Source organism: Crassostrea angulata, chromosome 6 (assembly GCF_025612915.1).
Source record: "Crassostrea angulata isolate pt1a10 chromosome 6, ASM2561291v2, whole genome shotgun sequence".
NCBI classification, from domain to species: Eukaryota; Metazoa; Mollusca; class Bivalvia; order Ostreida; family Ostreidae; genus Magallana; species Magallana angulata.
Window position 1 is genome coordinate 17,463,128 of NC_069116.1, and position 12,028 is coordinate 17,475,155.

The window sequence follows — 12,028 nt, forward strand, 5'->3', positions numbered from 1 at the left end:
CCCCCCCCCCCCCCCCCGCCCATCAAAGGATGCTCAGTATTATCTTATTTGGCCGGGAATAATGATAGCGATATATCATAATTCTACAAGTATATTACATAAAAACTGAATATGGCGCTAACGTCGTTTCTTAAAATTAAGTGTTGGCATACTATTTTATATGTAATTAACTTTAAATAGATCAGAGAAGAGAACGGAATAATGTAAACCTCAATGTGGTTTGATGGCGAGATACATGTTGTGAAATTGGAAATAAAATTGTTTTCTGAGGATGCATCCGATATATGTATCATAATCAAATATTCCTCACTCAAATATTCTCCGACCATTTACTCTGAGCATCAATACAACTCTTCCAACAAGACAATGTTACATGTATATAAGAGTATATCGCGCTTTGCTGACGACGAGCGTTATTACTCCAAATATAGTAGCATCGTTATTATTCCGGCCTTTCTACCAATGAACATTGCTGGAATGAAGCTTGTAGAAGACTTTGAAAACCAAAACCTTCCAAAAAACATGGAGGATACGGCAAAAGCAGTGGTAAAAAAAGCATTACATTTAGAACAGACCCATCAACAACATACACACAGCGCTTAGTTCGAGAGGTATACCCTTGTTTTTAATATTTCCCAAAATGTAATTACTGTTTTTGGTATTTTGAGTTTAAAAAATTAGGTTTGATGGTTAATTGATGTTTTATAAATTCAAAATTTACAACATGACATTATCTTAAAAACCGTCTCTTGTGGTTTCAGTTTCTTAATTGATGCAAAATGCAAGATTTGAATACAGCAGATTTTTATTCAAAATCATGTCTGACACCACCTGAAAATTGGTTGCCGTTCAAAATAATTAAAGAATCATAAAATGGTACATTTTGTTTCTGTCAAAAGTAACCTTGATTATTCTAATTAATATACATATATATAGGTGCGGTTCGATACAATTTGAAAATGCAATAACTCTTGACAGGTGTGTAGTCATTCCATTAAATTAAATTATATTATAAACTATAATTAGTGTGAATAAAAAATATTTAAATTTGATGATAATAATTTTCAAGATGCATATGATTGAAAACAGGAATGTAGCATTAGCAGATGACACTAAAAGAAAACTACTAGTAGTCTATGGGCACAGTCTGTTAATAAGATGGAAAAAATGGCAGGCCATTGACGACTGTATCTGTATGTACGAACATACGTTTTCTGCTGGTGATCACCATAGAATTATCTCAATGCTTTACAACATGTTCAAAAAGTAAGTAACTTCCTGTACATCTTTGAATGTTAATTTGTTTTTAAATTTTTTTTTCGTGTGTTGTGACCAAAAGTGAAAAATTTGCACAAACCGGTGATTTAAAAGGACCAATGCAAAAGCTGATAAACAGGCGTCATACAACGATTCATTGCACAACTACAACTTTGCACATTCGCCATCACACAAAGAACGACATCTTGTAAAAAGCTGTGGTCTCAAATGCATGTTAGATGAGCTTGAGTAATCGCAATGACGTTTTGTAAAACAGTACAATGGGTGGCATCTTGTGTGAAGTTATAACAAGTGGGACGCCATGATTGGTGACGCCTTATCATGCAGCGCAAAGTAGACAAAACAATGACTGAGAATGTCAATTTGAAAGCAAAACATATTTAATTGTTTAGTTCCTATAGGTGTTGTATTTGCTATCGATAGCTAAAGGGGTGACCACATGTCAGGTATAAACATATTTCTTATGAAAATAAAACTGCAGTTTTCTTTGAAGAAATTTTACAAGTAAATAATATAAATAGTTATATTTTTTATATATGTTGAAAAAATGGATTGGATTTTCTGGAGATGAATGTAGTATTCCCTGTTCCCCTGGAATTAAAAAGGATTAGGATGCGTGTTGGACTCGAGAATGAAGAACCTGTCTAGTTTTGGATTAGAAAAACCAATAAGGCAGAAATCTTAACAAAAGAACGGGAAAATATTATGTAGAGTAATTGAGTTTTAGGGGAAAACCCCTCAAACCATTTGGCACAGTATAGAACTCTTTGAGTTTGGGTTACATTTTGCTCTCCGTGCTGGCCAGGAACAAACATACCTTCTGTTTAATTCCAAAACTCAAATTACAATACTTTACAAACCAGATGGAACTTAATATTTACTATAAAAAGATGACGTTTCCAAAATTAGCATTGAAAGACTCTAGCATAAACACATGAAACCGACAACCACATAGCTTTACCAGAACAATATTGTATCTACAAGATACCTAGTGTCGACCTATGAAAAGTACAGAAGGTAGAGACAAATATTCTACGCGTAAATACATGTATATGATTGGACATTCAATACTTACATCATAATATTTATATAAAAAACTAATGCATTTCTCAATGTAGATCAGTAGAAAGAAAACGCGACGCTCTTTACCTTAACTTATAGTATACAGTTTCATGGTATGTAGATGCACCTGTTTGGGTTCATGTTTTCATAAAAAGAGGTATTATAATCCACATTAATATTTGGGAGACGTCCCATACCACCATAATACATTTTTTTCTTTATACGATTGGTAAGGTTATTGTCCTTTGTGTATTAAATGAGTGTTATCACTACTATTTCGAAACCATAATAGAAAGAGACTTAAAAATTTTACCAACGTGTTAGTTCACCTATAGATTCCTTCAATATGTTCTTACTGAAAGCATTTGATGTCCTCCTCTAGCAGATATTGCGCCTGAAAGTTTTTAACTTTCAATAAATCCAAATTATTTACATTCGATTAATTTAATTATATTGGTACCGTTAGAGATGCCTTTTGATAAATGTAATAACTCTTAATTGGAGCAAAGTCATTATATTAATTTATTTTAATTAGCATAGAGCATGGAGTAATTATTTTCGGTATTTCTTACCAGGGAAACACGGAAGTATGACACTGCCCAATGACTATAGGTACAGTCTATAACGTACAGATGGCAGGTCACCGTCGACTGTTTGTTTGTACGTGTGTCTTTCTATTGTTGATCACCATAGAATCATCTTGCGGCATTCACACATGTTCTACTGATAATAAGTAAGTTTCATTCAATTTCAATTTTTAAGTAAAAAAATCAAAATAAACATTTATTATGAAAACTAGTGAGAGAACTTTCAAACCCGTTTATTGGAAATGAAATGGTAGAAAAGATCTAGGAATTGGTCAATTATTTCAAATTATACTGCTTTGAATCATGTTAAACTTAACTATTAACCAATGGCCGACACGTGTTAATGATATAAACAAATAGTTATGCTTACATGTAAATATTAACTTATTAGTGAAATCAATTAGTGATAATCCGAATAGAAGCGCAAAACAAACTATTATTTCGTTTTTTTAATTAACAAAGACAGTCTTCTGTGTTTCTAGTATCTTATGTAAAGTTAAATATGAGATTTAAACTTTTTAACACCTGTCCATTTGTCAAAGAGAGAACTTAGAATTATGTTAGTACGGTTAGAGATATTTCTAATATGCAATAACTCTTCATTGGCGTCTAGTCATTCCATTATATAAATTTCTTTTAATTAGTATAAGTATGAAATAATTATTTCCGATAGATTTGCCATGGAAACAAGGAAGTAAAGCTAATTAAATGGCATAGATCAGAACATGATGGTTATACATGTAGGCCAAATCGTTCTATATAGTAAACATGTCATGTAGTCGTCGACTCGATCACCATAGGATCATCTTATGGCAATCAAGAGTGTCCCCACGGTATAAATAAGTAAGTCTGTTTAATATACAATTTTCGTGTGTGGTGGCATCACTGACATAGAACCAAAAGATCTATATAAACCTATGGTGTTCATTGTAACGGCCACCTGGAGTACGCTTGTCTGAGAGTAGCCTTGGATTTTAAACGATGACCGTGTTTAGATGGTGTCAAATGTTAAAAGCGAATACAGCGTTCTGTAAAATACGCAGTATCACACAACGCATTTGTCGTGATTTTTGTTTTTAATATAATAAATATTTTTCATTCTAATTAATCTGCTGTTATTATATTGTTTCTGAGTTATACATAATGCGTTGAAGCGTTTTTATTATTTTATTTAAGTTAGCATGAGGCTTGTTGTGTTAGAGGGAGACACTGATCACATTGTTGATTATTACTATTATTAAAGGATATATAGTAATTTGTCATTAACATTTCGGGGGGTCAACTTGTTTGAATTGTTTAGATAATCTACGGATATATTAAAGAAGACATTTCCATTTTGAGTTGCATGTGCCACCGAAAAGAATGTTTTAATTAACTTCACTTCTCTTTTTAGTAGGCAGACATATTCTTATCAGTTGTGTTTCAATTATAATTGTTTAATTTTGGGGAATTTTTAACTTTTTTAATGAATTGTGCAAAATCATAAAACATTAGGGGTTAATATTATTATGAATAGGTTTTATTATCATTCTGTTATTTTATTAATTCAACAGAAATTGTCACAGAAAAGTCATAATTATAGAATTAGGGTAGGTTGATTCATAATAAAGCATCTCCATTGAATGCCAAGAAAGTCGCTAGTATGAAATATAGATATGCTGTAATGGACATAATAACGTTGATAAATATTTTTAAAAGAAAAAAAAAACTATGGTGTATTTTAATGTGCTGTCTATTCTGCTCAAATTTCAACTAAAAAACTCCGAAATTTGAAATGGCGATTTTATTAATTTTTTTAATAAAATAATGATACGAGGAAATGCCAAAATTGTAACATATATTTTAATTTTTTTTATTCTGAGTATTATTGAATAAAATTTGAAAATTCATTACATGTCATTAATTAATTTTTCAGAAAACTGCAAAAGTTTAAATGCCAGGAAAGGGGGCGGTTCAAACAGAAATATCCCCCTTGCAAGGCAAGAAAGTTGCCACGAAAATAATATATGTTGCAGAGGATATCGTAAAATTGATATATTCAAGCAAGCAAAACATTCATTCACTCATAATTTTTTCTGCATCTCCCCAATCCCACTTAAGATGTGAAAGCGTATTGGCGTACTAGTTGTAGCGCGATATTGTGGTGTGTGACGCAGAGATGTTTTTCCCTTCATTTTTTAACAAATGATTTTCTGTGAATTTTTAGTTCATCATTTAAATGTTGTCTTGGTTTCCGAAAGATAGAGGATGTTTGCACAGGTATAAAAATATTGCTTATGATTATGAAATTGCAGTTCCTTTGTCGATTTTATTAATTAAAATGATGATGTATTTTTGTATGGAAAAAGAATGCATTGGATTTTATGGAGAGGAATGTAGTATACCCTGTCCAGCAGGATTTTATGGACGTCAATGTAAAACACCCTGCAACTGTTCTTCAAACGAGGCTTGTAATCAGTTTGTTGGTTGCAGATCAAACTCCACATGTGGTAAGATTTTTTAAAGATATATTTTGTGTACAAAGAAATTATCACCGCTGGCTTTTTCCCCCTTTCAACTTCGTTTTCAGCGGGCAAATTTTTGACAGTGACATTTATCATTAATACTTTATTTAGATATAAATGATAGTTCATAATCATTTTCAAAATCATCTATTGCTATCTGTTTGCGTCCGTCGTCGTGCGTCATGTGTTAACAATTCTTCATTTTAACTTCTTAAAAATACAATTTGTTACCATTTTTGGTATGAAGAATCTTTAGGTAAGAGGAATCTAAATTGTGAAATTCATGGCTCTACTACTCCCGGGGCGCCACAGGCCCACATATGCAAAATTAGGGCAAACTTTTTATAATCTTCTTCTCTAACCCTAAACATGCGAGGAAAAACCTGATTGCATGGTTATGATGTCCATGAAGCCCTCTGCCAAAATTGTGAAATTCATAACCCCTGGGACAGGGTATAGGCACTAAGGCGGTGCAAATATGGCCATATAGTAAAAATGTATTCAATCCTAGAAAATCTTCTTTACTCCCACACATGTGGGCAAACTGAATGCATGGTTATGATGTCCACTAACTTCTCTACCTAACATGTGATATTCATGACCCCTGGGTCAGGGGTTCAGGACGTTTGAGTGGCAATATAGCCATATAGTGTTAATAGATATACTGTTTAAAAATGTTCTTCTCTACTTTCACATATCTGTAAGAAAAACTGACTTAATAGTTATGTTTACCAGGAAGTCCTCTACTAAAATTTTTAATTTCATGTCTCCTGGAGTGTGGGTTTTTAAACTAAGGCATGACCAAAATGGATGTATAGATTTAATGCTTATACTGTTTAAAAATTATCTTTTCTACTCCCCCACATCTGTAAGGAATTGTGAATTCAAGATTCTGTAGACCAGGAAGCCATCTACCAAAATTTTAAATTTCATGTTCCTTCCCGAGGTAGGGGTTCTGACTTTTGGGCGGGGCCAAAATAGGGTTAATGCAATTAATGTTAAATAATCGTTTCTTTACTTCAGCTGATACTAAATAAAAACTGACTGCATTAAAGGAAAGAAAATAAGGATGTGTATCAAAATCTTAAATTTTCATTTATATCTCCCAATGTAGGAGGTGGAATCTAGGGCGGGGCTTGAACACTCGTATACATGTAGTGTATAGCGTAGGGATTCTTTCTTTTTTTTCTTATAAAACGTGAACTGACACCGAATAAAAACTGACTGCATATTTAGAAAATTAAAAATTGAGTTGTCTTCTTTAATAATATTCATGCCACCTACATGTAAGGCAAGGGTTATAGCTGGGATGGGGGTGGGTGGGTTCATAATATTTGTCTAATTATTTTATACTGCGCAAAATTTTAAGGTCAGACGACACGTTCCTCAATTTTATATAACTGTTTCCAGGAATTTGTTATTGATTTACTACTACTTTGACAAGCTTTCTTGCAAAAAATTAGGAAACGTTACCAGGCATTTCTGCAAAATACTAGAGTATGCAATCTCCTATTTAATCTTTTTGACACTTAAATTGCTGATATGAAAAATATACAGCACAGGAAAATTCACTACATTGGAGGCGGGGCCGGGTCTTGAACTCACGACCTATAAAACATGCGCTCTTAGGAGGGAGCGGCCACAGCTCTAACCACTTGGCCATCTAGGCATATTTCTATATATTGATAAAATTTCAATCAAATTAAGGACGATTTTAAATCATAATAATTTTACTGGAACTCTTTGTAACGAGGAGATACAAACAAGATGCTCGAGGAACGTGTCGTCTGACCTTAATGAAAGAAATTAGTAAATTCACAAATATAAAAAAGAGCAAGAATGAAGCTATCAAAGTAAAGAGACTTTGAAAGCACTTCAAGCGGGAGGGGGTAACAGTAACAGTTAATGGAGTTATCTTCCTTTGCTTTTTCATAATGGAGTTGTCTTTCTTTGGTTCTCCATGTTTGGAAATTAATCAATGAATATAATGTAATTATACCAATACATGTTAAATGATTTTGGTACGAATGCCTGGTGGTGATTAATTTGTCAATGAAGGTTGAATATTCAATAGCTGGAACAGCAACGCGAGTAACTCATAATGGAAATGGGAATGGTGGTTGTTTTAGATGAAAACATATACACATACAATCTATCCTGAAAGTTAACAAATATGGGAAAATTAATTTCCGTCGGAGTCTTGCACCGTTTCAATATCAGACCATACACTCTTTTATGATCTTTTAGTTTTTTGCAAAAATTATAGGTTTCATAGTCCTTTTTGAAAGATTTTAGGCAGGGGGTCGTTGTCATTATAAATTTATATTTTTTTTAAAATCCAGAATGAAACTTAATTAAATGCATATATGTGTATAGGTTATATGCTACTCAGGTGACCGTTATGGCATATTTGTCTCTTGTTTATAAAGGTGAAGGTCATCATTCGGTAAAAGGTAATCTAAAATGGATGTTGATGATCTTCTTCATATGCCTGCAAGGCTTCAATTTGGTTTTCTGCATCGGTTATCCACTTAGGTAAATATTCATATTCCATATGATATATATTTCAATTTTAATTATTGAAAAAGATAGATGAACTCGATTCTGTCAAGAATCAACTGATTAATCCAATTAAACATTTTCAATATTCTGTGTAGTTCTCTAAAATTTATATTTGTTTATTGTGACTTTCTTATTGTACATGTATATAAATAAAGTATGTAATTCTGGTTTAGTGGTTTAAGAAACATTTTCTAAATATGTTGTTTCGTTTAAAAACCTGTTTTCAGAAAAAGAAAGAACTGGATAAGAAAAATGATGATAAGAAAAATGGAAAAGTGTAGAGGATGCTTTCTTTTTTCCCAGCAAAAAGGTAAAACGGTTCGAAATAAAGGACACAGTGACAGCCACCCAATGCACAGAAGCGCTGATTATGGATATGTAGGTGATGGCTACCATCAAATTCATTTTCCAAATTAAAACCTTTCGATTTTGCTCCGATCAATGCACTGTGAAAGACAATCATTAACCCAACAATAAAATTGTGACGATGCTAGCTTAGATAATGCCCCCAAAATTTGTCGATACACTGCGTTTTACGGGATTGCACCGAATACTGTTTTATTTCTCGATGCAGAAAAAAGTCACTGTTGCTTTGAACTTTATAAAAACTTTTGAACATTTACTTGTCAGTGCTGGCTTCATATATGTTCAACACTGTCTTGCAACTTCATTTGCATTTTATGATTAAAGGCAAAAATCCGTATATTAAATAAAAGAAACTTTTTTCACAAGATATATTCTTTCAATTTGTTTTGTTTTGTTAACTGAAGGTATCAGTGTTATATACTTTTAAGAGCACACTATGATTTTTGTTTTCCTGCAATAGACATAGGGCAAATATGTAAGTATCGGTGTAAAAAAATTCAGGTGGACGACCAAACTTTTTCAGACCGGGAGCAGAACAATATTGATAATCAAATAATTATCTACTATTTTGTCTTTGGACCTGTTGATGTATTGGGATGATAATTTCAAACTTTTCATGCCGTGTTCAATTGATGTTTTTTACAGAAAAAAAATGATAGGGTTTTAATATCAAGCTAGATAAGTTATAAAATTTCTTCATTTTAAACAATCATTAAAGACGAAACAAGAATAAACTGGTTAGTATCTGAAAAGAGGATAATTCAACTAATGAGAAATGGTCTCGTAATTACGAAATTTCATAATATCGTTTTAACGAAAATATATGTATTTCATAAATGCGAGCTTATTACATTTATGTACAAAATTTTATTATGCTAATATTATTATTATTATTATTATTTTATACAGTTTACTGACATTTAATGTAGTAATCACATATTTAAGTAACACAATGACACTTAATCTATGAAAGAGACAAAATATATCATAGTGACATATTTAAAAATATAGCAAAAAGACATATACATAACATAAATTTAACAAATATTTTTTAAAAGTTATTAATATTGTCCATCTTTTATAACTATTATGTGAATGAATAACCTCATTATCGTAGATAGAATATTTACATAAAAATCTTTTTTGGAAATCAGGGAAGTATTTACGGTTGGAAATCAAGGGACATGGGTTTTGTTTTTTAAAAAAGTTAAGCTTTTCTAATTTTAATGTTCACAATTCTTAACTTCGGTATTTCTAATGGCCATTCAAACGTTAACCATTAGTTGTAAACAGAGCCCATAATTTTATTCTATGTAAACATGGTTCGTGCCATGTGTTTGTTTACGTCTAGATTGCTTGATAAAAAGTGCATTTTTAAAATCAAATTAAGTAGTGATAACACTAGAAACTGTGTAATCATGTTCACAAAAATATTGTATATAGAAAAACATCGTGACAAAAATGCTTTTACCAGCATATACTACATATATTTACAACAACATGATACGAGCTTTGGTGAGATTACGAAAAAATATGAGCTCTGTATCAGATAATGTAGCTGAAAAATTGACAAAATTTTAGTCGACCATATCAGAATATTACAATGGAAATGTAAAGTTTGAAGAAAATCGTGACCACGCCGCTTTGACAGCATTTAATTTACCATTTAGGAAGTGTAATGCCTTCTGGATATTGAGATGATTTGTTACATTTTTGAATATTAACGAATATGATATCTTTCTCGGGATTAGTTTTGCTGGATTTCTTTAAATTTGGAGTTTTTCTTTTAGTTCCTCTTTGTTTAAGCAAGTGCTTTGTCATAGTGTCATTCATTATCTTTTTCTTCTCTTCCTTGTCATCTCTATTGGCTTCCAGTTCAACCAGCTCCATTGTAGAATAGAAGCGCACCTGTCTTTCTTGTTTTCCCTTTTTAAATCTATCCGTTCTAACGCTTCTGTTAACGATTGATATTTCATCGTCAATGTCATCATCATCTTTATCCCAATGTTTTGCCCGGTTAAAGAGAGGTTTAAATGGGTATTTTGATTTTACCTTGAATAAAACAATGTCTTCGAATAATTCTATCATTCTTAATTTGTTATATAGAGTGTAAGAGTTTCTATAATCATGAACCACAGAGAAGGTCTGTGACATCACAGCAATCAAAGCGTTGAACAAATGAATGAATGAAAGAACAACAAACACTACGAATATTGTGTGAGCAAGCCATTGTATCCTTGCCTGATTCAGCATTCCTATGTCATTCAAACCTACTCCTAATTTAAACATCGCTAATAGGGAACTTTCAAAGCTATCAAAGTCTTCTACTACATCATCAGTGCCATGGAAAAGCATAAACATAATTGTTGTGAACGAAATCAACAGACAACAATAAACAGATGCAAAGGGAATAAAATCTTCAAAAAACCCTGATGTTATCATGTACATGTATGTAAAAGAAACGATTTCTTTTCGAAAAGGAGAGAAATACAGCATAAAATACCAGCCAGATATGAATGCAAATACTAAATGATAGTCCCAGTGAATTTTGAGAGGAAAGAGGACGGATTCTACTAATGCACTAAGAGACGTGAACAATAAACACACAATGTAGTCTAAATTATGCAAAATTATTCCGGAATTGTAATGACTTCCATGTTCCGCTCTACAACGTCTGACTAATTCTTTGAAACACAAATAAAAGAAGAAAAGGTACGTTATTCCGCCCACCAAAAATATCAACAATTCTATATAAACTATTGCTGTAGAAAACTCTCCAACATCAAACGAAATCGAGGTCTCATTGTTCTGGGAAAGAAAGTAATGCCTCGTTTTTTCAATTGTCGTTGTTGTTAAAAAACACATGAAAATTATATGTAGAAACATCCAAAGAATGAGGAATTTCTGGTAGGTGCGCCATTTTTTATCCAGAATTAATTTTACTAATTCTTGATTAAGTATTTGAAATGCTTCTCTACGAGTACAATTTGAATCGAAAATACTCTCTAAAATTGAGATTTTTTGTTTTTGACATTCTTCCAAATTCTCAGTATGGCTAATCAGTCGATCAAATTCAGTTACATCGTACTTCTTGATGTCAAAGAGACCATCTTTTATGTTTGGAGAGCAGTAGACACCTTCAATATTGATTAAATAATTAAAAAGCTCACTGACCCCGAGTTTTGCAGATAATCGGAGTGGTGTCATGCCTGCTTTGTTTTCCCAGAAAAGAATATCTGTTACTTTCGTGGACTTCGATTTTTTGCATTGTTCGGAAAACTTATTCCAAATGAATGTGAATGTAGGCTCAATATGCTGCATTTGATCAGAATGAATATCTGCATATTTGATCAAGGAGTGAAATACAGTGTCACCTTCCTGGTTTTAGTTTGCAATAGTATATATAACATCATTTTTAAATAGTATATCTAATATTTCAAATTCTTCGTTCCTACAAGCAAGAGCAGCAGCGCTCAATGGAAGCTGTCCCATTAAAACCGTCCTCTTGAATTTTTTACCCGTTGCACGGATGCAAAGCAATTCTCGGGTGATGTTATTTTTAGCAGCAATTTTTAAAATTGCTTCAACGGCGTCAGCATATCCGTTGACTATTGCAACGTGCAGGGGAGATTGACCCCGAAAGTTGCTAACTTCCGATTCCGTAACTTC

General features: G+C 32.3%; 2 protein-coding genes across 6 annotated transcripts; one reads left to right on the plus strand and one right to left on the minus strand.

Annotated features, from left to right (window-relative positions):
* Positions 1-76: 76 nt before the first annotated feature.
* Positions 77-8,726, plus strand: LOC128187196 (uncharacterized). Of its 5 annotated transcripts, none has more exons than XM_052857460.1 (6): positions 77-1,266; positions 2,916-3,073; positions 5,134-5,186; positions 5,276-5,416; positions 7,861-7,966; positions 8,221-8,726. In XM_052857460.1, the coding sequence occupies exons 2-6, from the start codon at positions 2,943-2,945 to the stop codon at positions 8,408-8,410; spliced, it is 621 nt and encodes a 206-aa protein (XP_052713420.1). In that variant the 5' UTR covers positions 77-1,266; positions 2,916-2,942; the 3' UTR covers positions 8,411-8,726. The 5 variants fall into 5 exon arrangements, with proteins under 5 accessions (XP_052713420.1, XP_052713421.1, XP_052713419.1 ...); XM_052857461.1 differs by having other exon boundaries at positions 77-978; positions 1,090-3,073; XM_052857462.1 differs by lacking the exon at positions 2,916-3,073 and having other exon boundaries at positions 81-978; positions 1,090-1,266.
* Positions 8,727-9,278: 552 nt separating this feature from the next.
* LOC128187194 (transient receptor potential cation channel subfamily V member 4-like) lies at positions 9,279-11,946 on the minus strand. Its single transcript, XM_052857457.1, has one exon. The coding sequence runs from the start codon at positions 11,678-11,680 to the stop codon at positions 10,019-10,021; it is 1,662 nt and encodes a 553-aa protein (XP_052713417.1). The 5' UTR covers positions 11,681-11,946; the 3' UTR covers positions 9,279-10,018.
* Positions 11,947-12,028: the final 82 nt, after the last annotated feature.